Here is a 25588-nt window from a genome sequence, read left to right as displayed (position 1 = left end):
TGGGAATTGAACCTGGGTCAGCCATGAGCAAGGCAAATGCCCTACCCGCTGTACTATCACTCCAGTCCATAGGCTCTTGTTCCTGGCTAACTCTGAGGCACTATGGAAAAAGAAAATAAAGTTTGAGACATAGTTGTTAAATGACCATCAGGGTAAACTTCAAAGGTATTCCCCAACAGGCACACAGACCCTCAACAAACACTTGGAAATGTATTTGTTACCATGGTACCAAATTACTAACCTCTATCCAGTCCCTAAGATGACCAATTCAGGAATTAACTGACCACATAGGACAAGGATAAGACTATGCAGAAACAGTTTTTTTCATTCCTTTAAAAGATTACAACAAAAAATAATAACAACAATTTCTGGAGAGGAAAGTTGTTTCCATATTAGACTCATTTTATTGTAGCACTGTAGCACTGTCCTCCTGCTGTCCATCCATTTGCTTGAGCGGGCACCAGTAACATCTCGATTGTGAGACTTCTTGTTACTGTTTTTGGCAAATTGAATATGACATGAGGAGTTTTTGCCAGGCTCTGCCATGGGGGCGAAATATTCTCGGTAGCTGACCAGGCTCTCAGAGAGGGATGGAGGTATCGAACCCAGGTCGGCCGCATGTTAGGCAAATGCCCTACCCACTGTGCTATCACTCCAGTCCAATGCAACCGCTTGTAATTCACTTTATTACACTTTGCAGATGCTGAGTCTTTTACATCTTGTGGGTTTTGGCGAAACTGCTTCAATCAAGTATAACTGTACCATTTTCCCAATAGCATTGGCGCAGGTCGTATCTCTATGTCACATTTAATTAAGGTATGTACCTTGATAGACACAAAGCTATTGCACATTTAATACACTATAGTGTCATGCAAGCATAACTTTTATATGCACTGGGAAAACAAAAGTTTTCTGTGACTTGCTTTATTGTAAAACTTGCTGTACTGTTTTAGTCTGAAGTTCTTGAAGAATTACAAAACCAGTTCACTCATTAAAAACGCACATATAGTCAGGCACTCACCAAAGATCTTGATATCATTAGCTTACAAAGAATTTATAGAAGAAACAAAAAGTCAACAAAATACAATTGAGGCCAATAAACCATTAAATACCAAATGTGTGTGCCCTTGAATGTTTTTATGCTACTCCTCAGACACTGCCAACACCTATCAATATGGCTCATTTCTGCTGCCTTGTTGGACAGTAGAAGACACAGGATTGTTAACTGAAAAGGTTTGGAAAGATTAAAGAAGAGAGGGGAGAAATGGTACTGATCAACAAAGTAATGATAGATGACACCATCCTTGATGCCTCTAGTCCTATACAGATGTTATCTCATTGCTCAACTACATTATAAAGCATTGGTCCTTATGTGATTCTCTCACTCTGAAATATCATATCTCTCACTCCTCAGTATTTCATACCATCAAATGCAAAAGTACTCAATAATTTTTTATATAGACTTACAAATTTAGACTTACAAATTTTTGTGCTTGGGTTTCAGTTATACAATGATCAAGTACCCATCCCTCCACCAGCGCCATCCTCCACCACCACAGGTTCCAGCATCCCTCCCACCCCCCATACCCCCCATTCTACCCTGCCTCTGTGGCAGGGCATTCCCCCTTGTTCTCTCTCTTCTTTTGGTCATGCGTTTTGCAAGAGAGGCATTGAGTGGCAATCATGTTTGGTCTATAGTCTACTTTCAGCATGCTTCTCCCACACTGGGAGGATCCTCACAACACCCTTTACTTGGTGCTCTCCTCTCTATCTGAGCTTCGTTTTCCCCTAGCATGTGTGGCTGGCCTCCGAGTCATGGAGCAAAATTCCTGGTACTAATCTCAGCCACTCCTGGGTGTTAGTCTCCCATTATTTTTAAATAATGTTAGTATTTTTTGAAAATTTTTTGTCATTATCATTGACAAGGACTGGGGAAGGGAAGAGTAAAGAGTTAGTGTGAGGGTTTTTTATTGTTTTGTTTTATGGTTCCAGGAATAAAGCCTATGGTTTTTTATGCACAGAAGGTATAAACTCTGCAAATGAACTGTGTCCCAGCTGGATGAATACTTGTGAACATTAAGAAATAGCAAACTACAGTCCCTAGAAAAATTTAACTACAGTATGTGGCTAAAAAAAAAATGACATGGGGGTATGGTGCCGCCAGCAGGTCAATCTGCACCTGTGAGGCGAGTGCATCAGCAGCCTGATGGCACCTTCAGACTTCAGATACCCCAAAATTGTTGCTGTGCCTTTGGCCAGACCCCAAGAACTTGGGGCAAAGTTTACCAAGAAAGTAAACGAAAAAAAGTTAGGTATGTGGGAGACACACCCACAAACCACTTCCAGCTCAGCTATATAGGAGGCATGGCCTCTCTGATTCCTGGTTGTACTGCTTAATGGCCATGATCCCAGAGACTCAGAAACAAATCTCGAAACCCAGAGGCTTTTGGCAGAAATGCGTCCGGTCCCTGCAATAGGTTTCTGGTGTTGGGCCAACCCAAGTGGGAATAGGCTTCGTGCCTTGGTCTGTCCCCCCTGGTGGCCCAGTGGCTGCCATCCTTCAGAGGCCACTGGACAGTCAGGTTTGGGCCCGCAGTGATGAGACATTTTGGCCCTCACAGGATGAGGGTGGAGCCAGTCCTATCCTCCCCACCCCAACAAGACCCCAAGTCATCGCCCATGAATGGCCTCTCTGACTCCTGATAAAGCTGCTTAACAGCCATGATCCCAGAGACTCAGAAACAAATCTCGAAACCCAGTGGCTTTTGGCAGAAATGCGTCTGGACCCCACAGTAGGTTACTGTCGCCAGGCCACCCCAGGGGGCAAAGGGTGCTGTCCCTCCGCCTGCTCCCCCTTGGTGGCTCAGTGACCGCCATCCTCCAGAGGCCATTGGACAGTCAGGCTTGCAGATACAAACTGGGCCCGCAGTGACGAACTTATTTGGCCTCACGGGATGGGGGTGGAGCCAGTCCTGTCCTCCCCACCCCAACGAGACCTCAAGTCATCGCCCACAAATGGCCTCTTTGGCTCCTGATCAAGCTGCTTGGCGGCCATGATTCCAGAGACTCAGGAGCAAATCTCGGAACCCAGCAGGTTTTGGCAGAAATCCCTCCAGATTTAAGTGTTAAAATTTCAGAATTTCGAAATTGCCTGGCCACTACTGCTGCCATGCGACATCACATGTTATTCATAACCAGCAATAGAAAACAAATTGTCTACTGTTGCCTTTTCAGCAGATCTGAGTGTTGGGGTTAAATCTAAAATCATAATGGTGGGTCTGGTGTCAAGATATTGAATGTGATCAAAGTAGAGAGAGAGTAATGTGGAAATCATCTGCCCTACAGGTAGGGGAGAGGGTGTGGGATGGAGGTATTCTGGGGTTGTAGGGGGTGGAGAATGGGCACTGGTGAAGGTACGGGTGTTTCGTTGTATGACCGAGACTTAGACCCAAAAGCTTTTTAACTGCTCTCACGGTGATTCAAAAAATAAAATTATAAAAAATAAAAAAAAATGGTAAGGTGGAGTTCATGCACAATTCAATCAGCTAATCAGTGGCTGAATAAATAGCAGTACTCCTACATAAAAAATGACAAGCCCCCACGAATAGCTAAAGCAATTCTTGGGAAAAAGAAAATGGGAGGAATCAACCTCGCTAACTTCAAACTCTACTACAAAGCAGTAATAATTAAAACAGCATGGTACTGGAACAAAGGCAGAACTGCAGACCAATGGAACAGGGTTGAATACACTGACATCTCCCCCCAAGCATACGACCATCTAATCTTCAATAAGGGAGAAGAAAAGTGAAGTGGAGCAAGGAAAGCCTCTTTAACAAATTATGCTGGCAAAACTGGACGACTACATGCATAAAAGTGGGCTCAGATCTCTGCCTAACTCCATGTAAAAAACTAAAATCAAAGTCGATTAAAGACCTCAACATCAGACCAGAATCTATAAGGTACATTGATGACAAAGTTGGCAAAACCCTCCATGACATTGAAGCTAATGGTATCTTCAAAGATGTCACGCCACTGGCCAAGCAAGTGAAAACAGAGATAGACAAATGGGACTATCTTAAACTAAGAAGCTTCTGCACCTCCAAAGAAACAGTGACCAAAATATAAAGACAGTCTACAGAATGGGAAAGAATATTCACCAAATACACATTCGACAAGGGGTTGATATCAAGAATATACAAAGTTCTAATTGAACTCCACAAGAAGAGAACATCCAACCCCATAAAAAAATGGGGAGATAAAATGAATAGAAACTTTCACAAAGAAGAAGTACGAATGGCTAAAAGGCACATGATAAAATGCTCCACATTATTAATCATCAGGGAGATGCAGATCAAAACCACAATGAGATATCATTTCACACCACAGAGACTGGCTCATATCCACAAGAACAAAAGCAACAGGTGCTGGTGCGGATGTGGCGAGAAAGGGACCCTCCTTCACTGCTGGTAGGAATGCCAACTGGTTCAACCCTTTTGGAAAACAGTATGGACGATTCTCAAAAAATTAGAAATTGAGCTCTCATTTGACCCAGCAACACCACTCCTGGGAATATATCCCAGAGAGGCAAAAAGGTATAGTAGAAGTGACATCTGCAATTGTTTGTTCATTGCAGCACTCTTTACAATATCCAGAATCTAGAAAAAACCTGAGTGCCCAAGAACAGATGACTGGTTAAAGAAACTTTGGTACATTTACACAATGGAGTACTATGTAGCTGTTAGAAAAGATGAAGTCATGAAATTTACATACAAGTGTTACTACATGGAAAGTATCATGTTAAACGAAATGACTCAGAAAGAAAGGGATAGACATAGAAAGATTGCATTCATCTGGGGAACATAAAGTAACAAAATAGGAGACTAACACCCAAGAATGGCTGAGATTAGTATCAGGAATTTTACTCCATGGCTTGGAGGCCAACCACACATGCTAGGGGAAAAGGGAGCTCAGCTAGAGAAGGGAACACCAAATAAAGGGTGTTGGGAGAATCCTCCCAGGATGGGAGAAGCATGCTGAAAGTAGACTATAGACCAAACATGATTGTCACCCATTGCCTCTTTTGCAAACCACAACACCCAATACGAAAGAGAGAACAAAAGGGAATGCTCTACCACAGAGGCAGGGTGGGATAGGGGGAATGGGGGGTGGGAGGGATACTGGGATCCGTAGTTGTGGGAAATGGGCACTGGAGGAGGGATGGGTATTCAATCATTATATAATTGAAACCCAAGCACAAAAATTTATAAGCCTACAACTGTACCTCATGATGTCTCACTAATAAAAATGTTTTAAAAAAATGACAGAAATGCTATTGTCTCCTTGGGCCACAGAACCATAGATGGGAGCCCAGGGAAGTCAGATCCAGCATAAACAGAGGGAAAATCTCTAGTAAAATAGAACCAAAATAAGGGATATGTTCTGTGGATAAACAGATAAGAAAGTCATCAACTACTCAAATAAAATAAATCACTAGCACTTTTTGAAAGAAATGCAACAGAGTTCAGAGCAGCCGCAATGATAATATTCATAATGTCAAGTACAGTATACAAAACCATTTGAAAGGGAATTAATAAGATATAGCTACACCATGTGAAAAGACAATTATACTAGATGATTCTGAGATGAGAAAAACCGGAATTTTAAAACTATGATTGTAATTAAGCTCAATGAGGCAAAGAAAATATAGTTATAGAAAAATCAAAAGATAAGAAAACCGTGTAAAGAAGTTAAGAATAGAAGAGGTGGGCGAGAAGCAGCATAAAGACAGTAACAGAGGGTCCTGGATACTTCAGATGTGGTGGGGTGCAAATGAAAGTTAAGATTATGGTAAACATGTTACTTAAACTACATAATAATTTAAAAAAATAAATTTTAAAAATAAGTTGATAACTTAAAAGCAATGAAATAGTAAAACTGCATACAGTATCAGAAATTTAAAAACAATTTAATGTATTTGGCAATATAAAAAAAATATGACCAATGGGAACAATAGTACAATGGGTAAGGTGCTTGCCTTGCATGGGGCAGACCAGGGTTTGCCTCGAAACCCCATTGGGTCCCCTGAGCACTCTTAGGAGTGCTCTCTCAGTGAGAAGCCAAGAGTATTCCCCCCCGGGTGTGCCCTTTCCCCCCAAAAGAAAAATTAAATTTAAAAATGGCAAAGGAAATACTCACATAACTTGAAGATAAACTTTGTGTCATACTTTGGACAAGTTTTATTACCAACATCTCATTTAACCCTAAAATTAGCTATCCTACAAATTACGCATCATTATCACACACACCATCATCTCCATCAAAGTTGAAAAAATAAAGGATTAACAAGTAATTTTTTCAAGATAGTACAGCTTGCATGTAACAGAATCGGAATTTGAATCCCCTGAGTAGAACTCATACAAGTATTTTCATACAACTAATATCAGAAACCTGAACATTGGTTTGCTTTAAATTATTTCTAAGAAAATACTCCTATTTAACATTCAGTTGCATTTGAAATAAGCATCATTTGTCTAAAAAATTGAAGTCACCAATTATTTTGCCAGGCTGGGCACTCCTGGCAAATCATGTGTAAACCTGTCAGATGATGGCAGATGCGGAGTCAATTTTTTTCTCTCTAAAATATCTTGACCAACTTGCACAAAATTATGAATTAACAACATTACTAGTTAATGAACAAAACAAAGAATAAATATGCCTGGTTCCAGAGCCACCTGACCCCCCCTACCCCAACCCCAAGGTCAGCAAAATCTCCCATCAGACATCAGAGCATTCCAGTTTCATTGGGAAAACAAACACTATGGACAAAGCTAAACCCCTTCTAGTCAAAATCAGAGAAATTGAATTAATCTGTGTGTTATTATTAAATTTCCATTTTACAATTCTATAAGGAGTCAAAATAGCTAGAAAATCCTAATTATTGCCTAGATCAACTTTCAGGACGCAGGAACCCAATTATAAAAACCCAATGTGATATTTTAGAATTCTAAGTATATGCTTAAAAAATGCATAAAAGTTGATATTATAATTGCTAATATGTTAACAGCCGGGATTACACCACCTGATCAACCACTTGGCAGGGAGGAAAGAGAGAGGGGAAAAGAGACACAGGACTTCAAAGCATTTACCAGACTTATCACCATTGTGATCATAAAATGGAGCAAAGAGGCGAGTCATCCCATTTTGCTTCTTCCATCCAAGTTGAAGATTCTGATCTTGTGTCATACTACAGAGTCCATCTTCAAAATCACATCTTTCTCTATTCCAGCCTGAGGGGGGAAAAAATCTGTGATCACAAACCCTTTTAAGTTGCTTGAGAAATAAAATAATGGTAGAAAATGAAAGTTTAGCAACAAGTGCCAAATATGGACAATTAACAACAGGATAATTTCCCACAGTTTAGTTGTCTTATTAATGCAAAGCTTTTTTTACATATGGCATTCTGATAAACAAGGCATGCAGATCCCAGGGCTGAGATCTCCAAGCCTGCTCGGATCGGGGCTGAGCATCCTCCACCCAGATCCTCCATCTTCCAATAGGAAGGGTTCACACCCGCCCCCTGGCGCTGTGTAATCCCATCAATGGCCAAGACCCAGAGACTATAAAACCCAACTCCCGGAAGTGCGCAGCCGCATTTGTGGCCCCGTGACATCTTATTATCTCATTCTTTGGACAACCTGGCAGGCTACCGAATGTAACCTACCTACACAGCAGAGTCAGGCAAACTCCCCATGGTGTACCCAAGATGCCAAATACCAGTAACAATGATTCATCTCATTCTCCTAACCCTGAAAGAGCCTTGAATATGGCACTTTTTAAAATCTCAGGGCTAGGGCAAAGGAGACGTTAGTGGTGCCTGCTTGAGGAAATCGACAAACAGGATGATCATGATCGTGCTTGTGATTCTGATAAACTACCACACACACACACACACACACACACACACACACACACAGTATGCTCAAGCTGAGAGAATGCCATCAGAGGTCAGTAGACTCGGGACCTAATCCTGACATTCTCTCTTATTAACTCATTGCCTTTACTAAACTACTCAACCACAGCAAAACCCTTCTTCACTTTTTGAATTTAAATAATGGCACCCTGCCCTGTCTCCCTCAAAAGCTAGCTCTCCTGGCATAATGGACATAAGAATACTTCAGATAAAATATGAAAACTTGTTTATGTAAGATTACATCTTCAACTTAATCAAATAAGAGGCCTCTTTGACTCAACACCTCTGGAATTAGGCAGAGAAACTCCTTTAAATCTTGTGTTCTTAAAATTCTTGGTGGTTTTTATCACAACAAAGAAATTTCCTGGATTCTTTCCTGTTTTCTCTTTTTCCTTGGGTATAAGTGATTCTCTGAGATACTTGGGAGAATCAGGAGGATTTTTTGCAGTTGGCTCATCTCAATAACCACCCAGGTGGATCTTTAAAAATATCTGCAAATGTCACTCTCTACAAACAGACAATTGTTCCTGTTATCTCTACAACAGATCATAAGGTAGTCCTTAGCTGTGGAAGAGATTCTCCTCTGTCTGGTTTGTTCTTGTACTGACTAGTTGCATTTGCCACAAATGGGAATAAGCCACTGGTTAATAGAGAATGTTTGGGAAGCCAGTTACAAAAATGAAACTTTAACTTTACCGCATTTTGGACAAAATAATTTGTTAATAATGCATTGGGTACATGTTCTTGAGATGACTCTAGAAGTATTGAAAGTTGATGCATAAATATCTTTTAAAAACAACTATACTTTTGGTCTTTTCTAAAAAAAATTTAACTCCTAGACCATTTTATTTTGAAAGAGTTTATTATTCTGTGGTATATTGTAATAAAACAATATTAATATATACTATTTAATTTGTTCTGTGCTAGGCACTTGACTTGTAATTGCTTACTTCTCATAATAAAATTATTAATAAGAAGTTCTCTTAAATTTCTTGAGACTTTATAATAGAATGGCTTGTGAGTTCTGGACTCAACACTGAAATCTAAATCTTTTTTACTTCAAACCTTTGGAACTTTTAGATCTCTGTGCTAAAGTCAACTCATAAGTCATTAACTCATCTTTATCAAAAACCTGGAATGAGATCTATCAGAGTTTCTTCTAGGCTGAAGGATACCAGTATTTCCAGAATTGATTCCATTCTATCCAAAAATCAAGAAATTTGATGTCTATAATTTATACCAAGCTTAAATGTACAGCTCACTCTTGTTCTCTTTAAAATATTTAGAAGAGCTGAAATATCCCAACTATTACCTCATCAACCTCCAGAGATCCAGAGAATCTGACTGAACAAAAATGAAAAAAGGAATTATGATGTAGTTACTTGTATATGTACATGCCTGCCCATAATTACCTATGTGTGCATCTATGTAAGTGTATCCATATTGCATTTTTCTTTAGTTTCCTGCAATTTAACAATTATCTGTTTGTGATTACCAAATCTGTAAACTATTTTATCACCATATTTTAATAATTAAATATATGTATATACATTCTCACATAAGTGCAAGTATTTTTTCAGTACCAAGATATTACTGTGCAGTAGAATTACTTAGTTGACATCTGTTTGCAAGTTCTTTGTTCTTCTTAATATACAATGATAATGATGATGATTTCTGAAAGTATTAGAATTAGAAAAACAGCAAAATAAAACTCTTTACCCTGAATAGTCTCAACAGGAGTTCTTATTGTTATAAAACGATCCTAATAGCATACATTTCAACTAATTCTTATTAAAAAAGCAATCATGAACTTATAATAGCTGCTGAACTGTTCAAAAGTACATCAAAGCTTTTTTCTAAGTATTCTTTTTTTTTCCAAATAGAGAATTAGATACTTTAATCCACCTACCCACTTTTTCTTGAATTGTGACTATTTTATTTCTTAATTCCATACTCCACTCCTCCATACCCAAATAGAAAAGATTTTGTTATATTAAAACCTGCCTCTGTGGGCTGAAGTTACAGTACAGTGTTTAGGGTGCTTGCCTCACAATTAACCAAGCCAGGTTCAATCTCTGGCACCACACCTGGTCCCTCATACCCATCAGGAATGACCCTTGAGCACCACCAGGTGTGGCCTAAAAACAAAACTGTCACTGTCACTGTCCTCCTATTGTTCATTTATTTGTTTAAGTGGGCCCAGTAATGTCTCCATCATGAGACTTGTTGTTAGTGTGTTTTGGCATATTGAATACATCACGAGTAGCTTGCCATGCTTTGCCGTATGGGCGAGATACTCTCGGTAGCTTGCCAGGCTCTCCAGGAGGGGCGGAGGAATTGAACCCGGCTAGGCCAGGCAGGCTGCATGCAAGGCAAACGCCCTACCGCTGTGCTATCGCTCCAGCCCAAAACAAAAAAATAAATAAAACCTTCCTCTATGTAGATTCCTGCTAGACCACCATCATCATTAAATTCTTTTGTGGACAAGACATGAAACATGAGGAAAGGCACATAACAACTTATCAGTAAAATTCTGGACTTTTTGGAAGCTAAACAACATCACTTCTTTATATTTCTTTAATCCCAAAGAACAGGATTTTCTACATTCAAAGGCATGTTTTAGGTAAATAGATAATTTTATGTGTTAATTTTCAATTGGAATCCCTTATATTTCTTTTTATTATCTAATTATTCTGGCTGGGACTTTTAGTACAATGCCAACAGATGTTAATAAAAGAGAACATACTGATCTTGTTCCATATCATATAGAAAAAAAAGTTTGAATTTTCAGCATTTAAATGAGCTGGAGTGAAATCACAGCAGGTAGGGCATTTGCCTTGCATGGGGCCAACCTGTATTCGATTCCTCCATTCCTCTCAGAGAGCCTGGCAAGCTACCGAGAGCATTCCATCCACACAGCAGAGCCTGGCAAGCTACCCATGACATACTTGATATGCCAAAAACAGTAACAAGTCTCACAATGGAGATATTACTGGTGCCCACTTGAGCAAATCGATGAAAAAGGGGAGGACAGTGCTAAAGTACTAATGTGATATTAGCAATGTGTTTTTTCATAGGTGACTTTATTATAATGAGATGATTTCCTCCTACTGAAATTTTATTACATATTTTATTACCTTCTTTTTTTAAGAAAATTTTTACATATATATTATGTAGTCACAAAATTAAACATACAACTCACTTTACTATTTAGAAAATTATTTTTGTGCACCTCGCATATTAAAATACTTTCACAAAGAAATATTTTCTTAATCTCATTTAATAAGAGATAATAAAAGATAATGTCCAGTGCATATGATGAATTGAAATAAATTCATAATGCTACAAATGAAGTAAAATTTAATTTTCTCAAAAGTTAATTTCAATAAAAGACCACTATTATTTGGCATAGCAATTTAAAAGTACTGATTAGTTTTTATCAGGGAAATGTTTGTCTTTCATACTGAATTAATTTTAAGATTTTCATTGTGACAGAACCAGGGAAAAGCCTCACTCACATAGACATGTGAAAACAAATAGAATTAGCACTTCCACAGTTCAGTACAAATTATACAATATTATCTAGGTTGGATTCTTTGTACATTGTCTCCTTCATTCTCAAATCATTGAAAATATCATAGAACTGTCATTGATGGAAAGTATGTCAATGAGAAAAGGATTACCAAACCAGATTTTAACATTCACATTTTCTCAGGGTTAGTAATTTTCAAAGAACCTCTCCAGTGATTGTAGATGTTTAGTGATTTCTGCAGAAATATTGACAAGGTATGACATTCACTCCTGTCTTAAAGCAATAGTACTTATACCAATATTACTTACTTTAATATTAGTCTCCTGCCCCTGAGCCTAACTGTCCACACTGGGGCTCCTTGGAGGGGGTTGGGTTGAGTTTCCCTCCCCATACGGAGCAGAGCCCCAGCAGCTGAAGACCTCCAGAACCAGCCACAGTCATGCTTAAGACCACTCTCCACATGTTCAGACAAGCCTCATGCATGAAGGAACCGGCAGAGGAACCCAAGTGTGCAAGACCCAGGGTTGGGATCTCCAAGCCTGCTCGGATCAGGACTGGACCTCCTCCACCCAGATTCCCCATCTTCCAGTAGCTAGGTGTTACTCCCACTGACTGCCCCCGGCGCCGTATTATCCCATCAACAGCCAAGTCCTAGGGACTATAAAGCCAAGCTCCCGGAAGCAATTTCTTATTGTCTAGTTCTCACTCTTGGAAAACCTGACAGGCTACCATGTGTATCCTGTCAGAACGGCAGAATCTAGCAAGCTCGCCATGGCATATTTGATATGCCATAACCCAGTAACAATAATGGGTTTCATTTCCTGACCCTGAAGGAGCCTCCAATGTGGCACTTGCTAAAACCTCAGGGCTAGGGCGAATGGAGACATTACTGGTGCCTGCTCATGGAAATCAATGAACAACAGGATGACAGTGATACAGTGATACAATGAATATTATAAATGTGAAAAATTGTTTATATATAATTCTTTATTCTAGAATAGCAGCTTCTTCAGAAGATAACCTGGGTTTTCAGAAATTTATATAACAGTGAATTAAGGAAACTTAATGAAAAAATTATGTCTCTTGCATGAACAAATTTTCTATCCAGTAAACTAATTCAGGCCCAAATGAACTCCTGTCATTTATTTTTCCAAAACAATCTTTCCATTTCTCTTCAAAATAAGAAAAGATTCTCTTCCAAATCCAATCAAGCCTTTAGACTTAGCACTGTAGCACTGTCTTCCCGTCGTTCATCGATTTGCTCAAGCAGGCCCCAGTAACATCTCCATTGTGAGACTTGTTGTTACAAGTTCGATATGTTTTTGGGATATCGAATACATCATGGGGAGCTTGCCAGGCTCTGCTGTGGGTGGGATTCTCTCGGTAGCTTGCTGGGCTCTCTGAGAGGGACGAAGGAATCAACCCGGGTTGGCCATGTGCAAGGCAAATGCCCTAACCACTGTGCTATCGCTCTAGCCCTTTAGACTAATTTACTGATAAATGGCAACTATTTCTAGGTGGTAGTGTACAGTATATTCCAGTCCTATTTCTTTGAGGGATATTGGTTTGTGCTTTCTCCTCTGCCACAAGGAGCTTAAGTTTATTGGGTTACACCCACCACAATGCTCCCAAGGCACTACCATTCCTGTGTGTTTATCTTTATCCTCTTCTCTATGCTCTCTTCCCCAACCAGTTAATTGCCATTTCCCCCTAAGCAGTACCCGTGGTTTATAAAGTCAAATTCTTCATAAATCTCTGGTTTTGTATTTGTAAGTGAAATTTTGCTTTTCTTCTTTCCTTATGTCCTTTTGCATAGTTTACTTCAGAGCAAAGTCCTTTTTGTATAGACACAGGAAGACAATTCATGCTATGCTTTTGTAACTTGGGAGTTAATTGATTGAATGATATTCACTCCTGGGCATCTGTTTTCTCAACTTAAGCCTCAGTTGCCTTTAATTCCTAGCACCCCAAAAGCAGGGTCCCACCAAGGGACTGACCCAGAGCAAGCTGTGAGCTACCCTGGCATCGAAATGGACCAGGCCAAGCACCATAATACTTAACTATAAGTTAAGAGCATGGTCATGAACAAATTATGTCATGAATAACACCTGGATTAGGACTATGCTAGGGTTAGGAAATATTAATCTGGCCTAAGACTGTTGTCTAGGATCTAAAGCAAGATGTCCCCAGGAGAATCACCCTACAAGCTTCATGTATCTCTTACTGTTTCCATACAAAATGACTAATATTAAGAAGTAGAATTAAAATGAATGTCTAAGTGATTACTGGACTAAGGAGAAACACATCATAGGTGGTATTTCACCCTTGAGAGGATCTCCTGGCTGCAGGAGATCAGGAAGGGCTTTTGTATGTTGATTGTGCTACAGATCTAGGTGTGGATGCTACCCCCAATGCTTGGAGGTTGGGTCTAGATGAAGGCTGCGAAGCCAAAGAGAGACTAGCATTCGGGACAAGAGGAGTTGGGAATGAGGGGCAGTGTGAGACTGGAATGGGGAGCCGAATGAGTTTATTTATTTATTTATTTTTATTAGTGAGACACCATAAGGTACAGTTGTAGACTTACAAATTTTGTGCTTGGGTTTCAATTATACAATGATCAAATACCCATCCCTCCACCAGTGGCCATTTCCCCCACCATGGATCCCAGTATCCCTCCCACCCTCCCATCCCCCACCGCACCCAGCCTCTGTGGCAGGGCATTCCCCTCTGTTCTCTCTCTCCTTTTGGGTGTTGTGATTTGCAAAAGAGGCATTGAGTGGCAATCATGTTTGGTCGATAGTCTACTTTCAGCATGCTTCTCCCATCCTGGGAGGATCCTCCCAACACCCTTTATTTGGTGCTCCCTTCTCTATCTGAACTGCCTTTTCCCCCAGCATGTGTGGTTGGCCTCCAAGCCATGGAGCAAAATTCCTGGTACTAATCTCGGCCATTCTTGGGTGTTAGTCTCCTATTTTGTTACTTTATGTTCCCCAGATGAATGCTATCTTTCTATGTCTATCCCTCTCTTTCTGGCTCATTTCGCTTAACATGATACTTTCCATGTAGTAACACTTGTATGTAAATTTCATGACTTCATCTTTTCTAACAGCTACATAGTACTCCATTGTGTAAATGTACCAAAGTTTCTTTAACCAGTCATCTCAAAAAATTAGAAATTGAGCTCCCATTTGACCCAGCAATACCACTCCTGGGAATATATCCCAGAGAAGCAAAAAAGAATAGTCGAAGTGACATCTGCCTTTGTTTGTTCATTGCAGCACTCACTCATTTATTTTGTGATTACACAGTTAAACACTGTGATTTGTGCCTTCATAAATTTCATAACTTTAGCAACAGATATAAAGCGACTACAATCTCAGGATTACAAGCATGTTGTAACCAAATGTTAAGTTAGAACACTCATATGTAAAAGTCACACTTATTGGCAATCAGGAAAGGTTTAATGGATATAAGGATTGCAATAATTTAGCTATCACGATCACGATCATGACCATCCTGTTATTCGTCGATTGCCTCGAGCAGTCCCCAGTAATGTCTCCTTCATCCTAGCCCTGAGATTTTTAAGAAAGTGCCATATTCAAGGCTCTTTAAGAGAATGAGACCCATCATTGTCACTGGTATTTGGCACATTGGGTATGCCACGGGGAGTTTGCCAGACTCTGCCATGTGGGCAGGTTACATTCGGTAGCCTGCCAGTATGTATGTTACACTCTGGGAGCTGAAGACCTCCAGAACCAGCCACCACCATGCTGAGACCACTCTCTGCACACATGAAGGTACCAGCAGACAAAGGCACGCGGGTCCCGGTGCTGAGATCTCCAAGCCTACTCGGATCAGGGCTGAGCATCCTCCACTCAGATCCTCCAAATTCCAGTAGGTGGGGGTCACACCCACAAACTGGCCCCCTGGCACCGTGTAATCCCATCAACGGCCAAGACTCAGAGACTATAAAATCCAGCTACTGGAAGAGAACAGCAGAGTCTCCTGCTCCCGCGCCTGGCTGTCCTCGCCAGGGCCCCTTGGAGGGGAGTGGGTTGAGTTTTCCTCCCCGCTTAAAGAAAAATATTGAGTTCTAAGACACTTTCCTTGAGGACAAACAAACTAGTTTTAACACTAGTTGCCTTGGAAATTTTTCAGAGGAGATTATAAACTCAATGTTTTTCTTGATAATGTAATTCTGCAGGCTTGCATCACAAAAAGAGCAGGGGACAGGAGTGATAGGACCCCAGGCAGAGTGCTTGCCATGAATGAGGCCCACCCCAGTTTGATCCCTGGAACCCCATAAGATCTGCTGAGCTGCTGGGAGTGATTCCTCAATGCAGAGCCAGGAGTAAAACTCTGAGCACTGGATGTAGCTCAACCCCACCCCCTCCAAAAAAAAAATCAAGAGTGAATTTCATTGTAAGACTCAATAATTTTATCCACTTCCACAGTGGAGAAAATAGTGTAGCTGCCAAGTTCAGCCAATCCATAAACCAATGATTAATGTAATCTACTATCAAATGACTTTAGATGCCTCTTCTCTAGGAGATCATGAAAACCAAGCATTTTAACATCCCAAGTGGATCAACTGTTTTGCATTTTACAACTTGCTTCAAAAATATTAAAGAAACTATTCAAAGCTCTGGAAGAATGGCTAACTTCAGAAAGGCTTGCTTATTTTCTTTGCTTGCTTAGAGTTTTGCCAAAGATACATGACTCCAGAAGTTTACCTTAATTGTTATATGGCAAATGTTGCTGGAATTGTGACTTAAACACTGTAGGATAGATCAAGATGTTCTAGTATAGCTTTGGTCTCTCTCTTATGAGAAAGATTCACTGTCAAGACAATTTTCAAAATGCAGAGAGTGAAATTTTAGTTTGTTGTTTTCACAGGTGAGAGCATCGCTATTTTCACACAATTTCATACTCTGACATAAAAAAAATCCACACTGTACAGTTCATCTTTCCTTTCATATTCCCACTATTCTGCATTCTAAACAAGTTTTAGAAATCAAAATCTATTAAGGAAAATTATGTGTGATGCCTGGCTGTGTAGAGTAGCATATAAGCTATCCAATTATGGCCGCTAGTGAGAGTTCCAAGTGTTAACTTGATATGAATAATATTTTATGAAAATTTCTTTCACAATAATAGAAAGAGTCTAACAGACATACACAAAATAACTTTTATTATACTTTATACTTTTTCTCTAATGTTTCCCAATGCATAAAAACAATATTTCATTATCACTGTTCTATAGTCTTAGATTACTCATATTTCAGTAATGTTAGGGACATGAAGTCTATTTCAAATCTCAAGTTACCAAGAATTAGCTGCATGTCCTGGAGTTATTAGCCTCTCAGTTTAGAACCTCACCAGCTTCATAACTACAAGATGAAACTCTTGATTTATTGGAGCATCAGAGTTTACTCCCCTATGCTACAATGGTTCTACACTAGTGAGCACACTAGGAAAGACCAATAGATCTCCAGAGTGATTAATATAAAATAGTACTAATTATTTTATCCAATGCAATGAGAAAAAAGGTATTGCACTATATTTTATATTGAGCACCCAATTCGCAATGCTTAAGTTGTTACATGAAATTCGGATAAACATCATAGAAGTCCAACCATAGCACTGAGTTAGGCAAAAACTGGATTTTTGTGAAAATTATAGTGCATTTATGCAAGTTATGTGAATTTAGAGTCTAGAACCCTCTTGGTCTTTTTTTCTAATTAGAGTTTAGTTCACATACTAACAATAACCATATGTTAATGCATATGGTTTTGATATCCATCACTTCCTCACTTAACCACCACCAAAACCTCAGTCTTGTTAAGGAGCAATGCATAGGGATGAGGATCTGTTCCTTTTGAAAGCAAAATTAGAAATTTGATTCAGTTCAAAAGGAATGAGGATTTTCCTGGGAATGCAAATTTCAGCTTTCAGGATTAAGAAGATGGTTCTAGAGTAGGCAAGAGGAAGGTGTCCTAAAGAGAAAGGGGAAATAAGCACGATCTCACAGAAGGCCATTTGGAATAAAGGTAGGGGTGTCAGTTGGGAGACTGTGTTAGTCTCATATAATGAATGGCCAATCACTCCCCGAGTCCAAAGAGCTAATTCCAAATGTGCCGTCAAAATAATGCATTCAAGAAACACTTGGACAGGGGTGTCACATGAGCAACAGAGTCTGTGAGTGCTGATACCAAGATGGTGAAGGAAAAGCACCTCCATTCCTCATTGTGCCTGAGATTGGACAAGGACAAACATTTGGCCCCATTACACAACTTTCTTGCTAATATTGCCTGCTTTTGTTAACATTTTTGACACTCTATTTTACTAGCAAATGTTCATAATATTTTACTCCAGATTACAAAACAGCATCTGTGACAAAAGTGGGAAAATCAAAATTGTTTTGTTAGTTCTGAGAATTGGAGGAATCGAACCTGGCTCTGCCTGGCTGGCTGCATGCAAGGCAAATGCCCTACCGCTGTGCTATCACTCCAGTCAAATGCCCTACTGCTGTGCTTTCACTTGAGCAAATTGATGAACAACTGGAGGACAGTGACAGTGACAGTGACAGTTTTGAGAAAAGAAAAGGGGAAAAAAGTCTGTTTTGCATTTTTTGACCTACATATCTAACATTATCTACCTTGTATTTTTTAAGTAAACAAAAGATAGCAGCTTAGAAACCAACTAGATCACTTTAGGATCTCATTTCATCCTAACTTTAAAAATAAGAGATATTATTCTAGTAAAGCTGAAGAATAAATATGTACCAAAAATATGAGTCACATGTAATCAGCAACCATCATATTTCATGTGCCATGCAATTGTTAAGTTTATTTACTGATCACTAATCACAATTTTCACAAGAAAAATCATGAGCTTCCCCCATTTAAAAATAAAAATTATGCCATGCTCATTATACCACTACAATTATAGCACTGCACTGTCCTCCCGTTGTTCATCGGTTTGCTCGAGCAGGCACCAGTAACATCTCCATTATGAGACTTGTTGTTACTGTGTACACCACAGGGAGCTTGTATAACGAATATACCACAGGGAGCTTGCCAGGCTCTGCTGTGGCGGGCAAGATACTCTCAGTAGCTTGCCTGACTCTCTGAGAGGGCAGATGAATTGAACCTGGGTTGGTCCAGTCAGCTGCATGCAAGGCAAATGCCCAACCCACTGTGCTATTGCTCCAGCCCTCCAAAGACACACACAAAAGCTTAATGATGAGTTGGAACCAATGGCAGAAAAGCAAGCGAGTCCCTGAGCGGGAACCCCAAAAGCAAACACACAGGACACAGCAAGGGGCCCTGAGTCCAGCACAGGGCACCGTCCCTCCTGCTCGGGCCTCCAGTGTCACTACAATTATACCATTGTAATATTTAAATATATCATAATTTATTTCATTATTAATCCAGTCATATAAACTTGCATTATTTCTAATTTTCAACATCCTAAAGCATGCTGTTCTGTGCTTATTTACATATTTTTTTCTAATTGTTTTCTGGAGATAAACTCTTAAAAGTGAAATTACTATGGAGGGACTTAAACACTTTTTAAATCTTTATATTTCAAAGAAACTATCAAAAATACAAGAGTTTTAACATGCCTGCCTGCCCTCTTTCTCATGTCCTTCAATCCACAGACTATTTTTAAATGTCCATTTGGTTTCTAAAATACTGTCAGTCTTTTTCCAATTGGGACTTATGATTGATAGCTAAATTGATCACTTGATAAACATGACTATTTTTCTTTTTTGGTGTGTGAGTTGCCATTTGAGGACTTTTGCCCATACTTCTATGATAAAACACATCTTTTCTTTGATTTATTTCTGTGAGGAGAATTGTAAACTATATTGAAGATATATTTTGTCTTTTGTTTTATTTATGATGCTGTTAATAAATTGAAACTTTTAATTTATACACTCTAATTCACTGATTTTTCTGTATTTTCATTTAATGCATATAAAGTCCTTTTATGAACAAATATATAATTAGGCATAAATATATTACAAATGCATATTGAAGATTTATTATACCTTAAAGAAAAAGATAACCTTCACTGACATTTCAAAATTTATCACCAAGAACAATAAGCACCACAACTCCTTTTTTAACGTTTACCATTTTATCTTTTAGAAATTTTCATGTGTGTAGAGAATTTATTCCACAAAATTGCCTCATCTTCATTCATAGCATTTGTTAAATTGTCAGCATTATATGGTCATTAGTAGCAAAGTTTCTAGAACCAGAAAGAATTGGCTGCAAATTTTTAGTTCCTCTATTGAAAAGCTCTTTATCCTTTGGCATTTTATTTAATCTGAGCCTCACCTTTCAAGCTGTAAAAAGGGACAGTAATAGTTCCTACCTTTTCATATTTGGTAGAATTAAATGGTATGTGAAAATTTCTTAACAGTACTTGATATATAGTAAGTTCCATATAGTGACTTGGAAATCACTATTAAATCAAAAACAGTTAGATAATTTAATATTACTAATAATCACACCCTTCCTACTATAAACTTTCATAATGCTGGGGTATTCTATATGGTGCACTGTGATAAACCAATTATTTAAAGTTCTTACCCAAAAAACTTGTCTTATAGTTGCATAAGACAATACCTCCAAAATGTGTAACCTTATTCATTAAAACTGCTATCTAAATAATAAGTTTCCTCCCAATTATTGAATCTTTTTCATCTTTATCAACTCTTCTCAATTGTTTTTATAGATGAACTTGAAGTCATTATATCAAGTTGCTATACTGATTCTTTCATATTTTGTATTCAAATGAAATTAGCATGTAAAATTACTTCATAAAACTATGCATATTTATGTCATTGAAGCAACCCATTAGAAATTATGTGTCATTTTTCAATACGTGACTGGGTTTTTATTTCTAGTTCTCTTTAGGATAAGACTACATAACTATATATTTATTAGGTTTATCATTATATTGAGCAATGAGTGAAGGGATTATAAAGCTTTAAACTTCAAATGCTGACTTCCTACCCCCATGTGATAATGATATTTAGAAGATGGGGGACTTTGGGAATTGATTGGGTCAGGAGGTTGAAGCCCTCATACGGGATGAGTGAACTCGACTGAGAGATACAGGTGATGACCTCTTCCGTCTCTCTGCCACATGAGAACACAGCAAGAATATGGCCATTGTAATCTATGAAGAAAGCTGCAATCAGACATAAGATCTGCCAATGCCTTGATTCCAGACTGCCACCTTGTACCGCTATAAGAAATAAGTGTGTACTGTTTATGTAATGTAAGCTATGGTATTTGTCATAGTTACCTAAACTAAGACTTTTGGTATGGTGAATAGATCATTTTTGCAATTTTTTAATTCTTATTGTTTCTTTACCATATACATTTAAAAAAATTGCACCCAATGTAATAGTAAGAAAATGCACACAAAGTCACATTTCATTTTCTGTACCTTCAAGTACTTCAATAGAGTAATTTTTTAAGGCAGTTGATATTAATATCCTATTGAAAAAGTACTGTCTTATTTAATTATATCACGATCACGATCATCCTGTTGTTCGTCAATTTCCTCGAGCAGGCACAGTAACATCTCCTTCTTCCTAGCCCTGAGATTTTAAATTAGCCATTTCAATGCTCTTTCAGGATTAGGAGAATGAGACCCATCATTGTTACTGGTGTTTGGCATATTGAGTATGACATGGGAAGTTTGCCAGACTCTGCCATGTGGGCAGGATACTTTTGATAGCCTGCCAGGTTCTCCAAAGGAAAAATAAGATAATAAGATGTCGCACGACCGCAAATGTGGCCGCACGCTTCTGGGAGCTGGGCTCCATAGTCTCTGCGTCTTGGCTGTTGATGGGACCAACCTGGCGCTGGCGGCAGCTAGTGGGCGCTGGCGGCAGCTTCCAGTAGAGCAGCCTACCTACTGGAAGATGGGGGGTCTGGGTGGAGAAGGCCCAGTCCCAATCCGAGTAGGTTTGGAAACCTCAGCCCCAGAACCCACATGCCTGGGTTCCTCTGCCAGTTCTTTCATGCATGAGGCCTGTCAGGACGTGTGGAGAGTGGTCCCTGCATGGCTGTGGCTGTTTCCAGAGGTCCTCAGCTATATATACATATATATATATAGCACTGTAGCACTGTCCTCGCATTGTTTGTCGATTTGCTCAAGCAGGCCCAGTAATGTCTCCATCATGAAACTTGTTTTTACTGTGTTTGGCATACTGAATATGCCATGGGTCACTTGCCAGACTTGCCGTGCAGGCGAGATACTCTCGATATATATATATATAATATATATATATATATTATATATATATATATTTCAGCAGGCTGGAACAATAGCACAGCGGGTAAGGGGTTTGCCTTGCACACAGCCGACCCAGGTTCAATTCCTCTGCCCCTCCTGGAGAGCCCAGCAAGCTACTGAGAGTATCTTGCCCTTGCAGCAAAACCTGGCAAGCTAGCCATGACAAATTCAATATGCCAAAAACAGTAACAGCAAGGTCTCACAATTTGTTGTGAGACATTACTGTTGCCTGCTGGAGCAAATTGATGAACAACGGGAGGACAGTGACAGTGACATGCTATACAATATTGCACTCAACATGACATATAAAAGAGTTTATTCTATTGAGAGGATCCAGTCTATCTAAATACAATAGCTTCTTTTCTAAAAAAATTGGAGAGCAAAAGAAACAGTATTTTTTTTTCTGCTGTTTGGGTCACACCCAGCGATGCTCAGGGGTTACTCCTGGCTCTGCACTCAGGAATTACTCCTGACAGTGCTTGGGGGACTATAATGGGATGCCAGGGATTGAACTTGGGTCAGCAGCATGCAAGGCAAATGACCTACTTGCTGTACTATGGTTCCAGCCCCAGAAATAGTATTCTTTAAAAGAAGTCCATCCAATCAAAAAAGAACTTCGTGGTGGTGGAAAATGGGCACTGGTGGAGGGATGGGTATTTGATCGTTTTATAATTGAAATCCAAGCACAAAAATTTGTAAGTCTACAACTGTACCTCATGGTGTTTCACTAATAAAAATTTAAAAAAAATAAAAGAACTTCGGCAAAGAACCTTTAAATGGAATTGGTGCCCTCTGAAGTTCTCCTTCAACTATGCAGATCTCATTGATACAAGCCAACATATTAATCTCTTCCCTAAAGGTCATACTACTTGGGTGTTAAAGGGGAAACAAATCGATTCTTTCTCTAAATGTGACTCTTTGCACACTACTATACAGTTAGCTTTAACAATACCTAATGTATAAGGAGAGAAACTGTTTGGCTGTCCTCCACCCCAGGACCAAAGAAACTCTCACTTAAAAGAAATGCTCAACAGGCTAGGGTTCCACATTTAAATGAAATATCAAAGCGAAAACTCCTCAAAGATGAAAAGGAAAGGCAACAAAGCCTAAGTGTCACATTTAAAGGAATTTATTTATATGACAGATCTGCCCAGCACTGTCCTCCCAGGCCAGAGCTATCAGAATTTTTCATGCACCCAAGACCTTTCCTACTCAGCGACTTCCTGCCTCTTTCACATTAACCTTTTCTCCAAGCAGGACCATACATGTGATCACAGTCGGCGTGCTAACAGAGCTTCATGGAGATTAATAATGAAAAGGACTTTGCACTTCTTATCACGCCAGCCGTGTCTTCCTCTTTGTGGCTCATCCAAGAACTGTGAGGGCTTCCCAGGCTTGCCAGAGAAAGGGCAGCGCCCCACACTTTTGAAATGGGGGGATTGGACAAATACAAATGAATCTTTGTCTTGGGTCTTGCTGTGTATTTAAAACCTATAAGGTGCTCACAGCATGACAGCCCTCCCAAAACCATAATAAGGGGGAAATAATTGTTTGCCTTTTTTTCTACACAGAAGAAATTTTTCAGTCATCACTTTCCTTGTTTTTTCAGCCACTAATACTTTAGATAGAAAAGCAAAAGATTAAACAGAGAAAACCCAGAGAAAGAACCTTATTTGGGCAGAAGAAAGTGAAGAATTTCTGCAAATGCTGATTACTAGATGAATTTTAAAAAAGGAAAGAAGGTGGAAGGGAGGGAGGGAAGGAGAGAGAGGGAGATGTTGCAGCAAAGGGTTCTAAAATAATTAGATGAGTGCCCACAGCTAGTTAAAGGAGTCTATACTAAGAGGGAACCAACAAGGAGCCACTTAATTTTATGTAACTGTTTGCAGGAGATGATGGTATCACTGAAATGCACTTTTCATTCATACTGTGTCCTTCTGCCATTGAAACTACTGGAGCGTGCAGATCTTGACACAAGTCTTCCCTTAGTGGGCAGTTCCTTTTTTATGAGCATTACCCTGAGAAGCAATGGAGCACTTTTCTGCCTGTGAGACTTAGCCAGACTCACTTTACAACCGCCCATAATAAAATGGAGGCAGTTCAAGATCATGCAATTAGTTGAGAGTTTACAGACAGTGTCTGCTCTCCCCTCTGCCTCAGAATTAAGGGATGGGGTTCAGAGATGCTGAGTAGCCCCAAATCACCAGGAAGACCTATCCAACAAAGATAAATAAAACCCACTCATCCCACCTAAACTCCATTGCTAATACTTCTGGTCTGTCAGGCTTAGCTTATCATTTGCATCACAGTGTTTTAAAGCCATAGTGGTGAATATCTTCCAAAATTGACTTGGCAAATCCAACAGAGAAAGGCTGCCTTTTCTGCCCATCACTCCTTTTTTTAAAAAATCAGAAAAAAATAAAAAGAAATTGGATTTAAATCATACATTTTATCCTATTGAAAACTTAATTTGATTACTGTTCAGGTAATTTTTATGTATGGACCATCTCTTTCTTTAAAAGTATATATTTATTTCTTATTTCTAGTGGGTAGGGTGTTAGCCTTGCATGCGGCTGACCTGGATTTGATTCCTCTGTCCCTCTCGGAGAGCCAGGCAAGCTACCAAGAGTATCCGGCCCACACGGCAGAGCCTGGCAAGCTACCCGTGGCATATTTGATATGCCAAAAACAATAACAACAAGTCTCACAATGGAGATGTTACTGGTGCCCGCTCGAACAAATCGATAAACAACAAGACACCAGTGCTACAGCAGTGCTACAGTGCTATATCAACGTAAGGTCTCTAAATAAAATCCTTTTATGCAAGGTCAGATATGGAGCTCGCTGTCTCTGGACCACTCCTCAACTCCGGGTTAGGATACAGGTGAAAGGAGAAAGGTGACACTTACATTGCCGCTCATCACTCCTGTCCCCACATTGATCTGTGAAGTCACATACATTGTCAGGAGGCAAGGAGACCCCATTGTTACACAGAAAGCCTTCAGTTGCTGGCTGGGCCCGGAGAGAGATGAAAATGCAAGAAATCCAAAGGAAACCCCAAACTTCCATTTTTGGCAATGCCAACATTCTGGACAACAGAAGAGCATTACAGATCAGGCCATTGTAATTGGAGAGTCCAAAATCAGACGCATTCTTTACAGTTTCTCTTTTCTCTGATTTCTAGTCTTGCCTCTTATGACGGGACACTCCTAGTAATGATCTGCAAACTAGCCAATGACTCCCAAGGCAGAGCCTTTATTTCTTCGGAGGAGTGTCCTTGAGAAATATTTAACTCGAGCAACTCTTTCAGTCTAAGTGAATGTGGATGTTTATTACACTGCATATACCATGTATAAACAGTGGAAGCCTTTATGACTGTGCTATATCCTGGAAGAAAAAAAAAGAAAAAATAAAAACCAGGGGCAGGTTTAGCAATAGGGAGGGACAGGGAACTGCAATAGTTAGAAGTCACATATCAATTTCAGTATGAAATCCTGTGATTACTTTATCCTATTCATGATTCACGGCAGAGCCTGGCAAGCTCCCTGTGGCATATTCAATATGGCAAAAAACAGTAACAACAAGTCTCACAATGGAGATGTTACTGGTGCCCACTCAAGCAAATCGATGAACAACAGGAGGACAGTGGACAGTGGATTCATGTGAACTAGAACAGTCTCATGATTACCAAGTCTTTTTGTTAGGTTAAACTATTAAAATTTCCCTGAGAAGAAAATGTTTAGCCTCAGCAGTTCAAACAAAAC

The 25588-nt window shown here is 39.5% G+C and overlaps 1 protein-coding gene across 1 annotated transcript in view; it reads right to left on the bottom strand.

Moving 5' to 3' along the window:
- The window catches only part of MALRD1 (MAM and LDL receptor class A domain containing 1), a 625529-nt gene that overhangs the window by 598886 nt on the left and 1055 nt on the right, over positions 1–25588 (bottom strand). The window contains exons 2-3 of the mRNA XM_056114588.1: positions 24734–24912; positions 7146–7286 (exon numbers count right to left, since the gene is read on the bottom strand). Of these exons, the coding sequence (XP_055970563.1) occupies positions 7146–7286; positions 24734–24912 (320 nt within the window). The remainder of the gene's footprint in view (positions 1–7145; positions 7287–24733; positions 24913–25588) is intronic.

The sequence above is a fragment of the Sorex fumeus genome, unplaced genomic scaffold (genome assembly GCF_029834395.1).
Source record: "Sorex fumeus unplaced genomic scaffold, SorFum_2.1 ptg000026l, whole genome shotgun sequence".
Classification (NCBI taxonomy): domain Eukaryota; kingdom Metazoa; phylum Chordata; class Mammalia; order Eulipotyphla; family Soricidae; genus Sorex; species Sorex fumeus.
The sequence above is the reverse complement of the archived record's forward strand: the minus strand, read 5'-3'. Positions and strand labels throughout refer to the sequence as shown.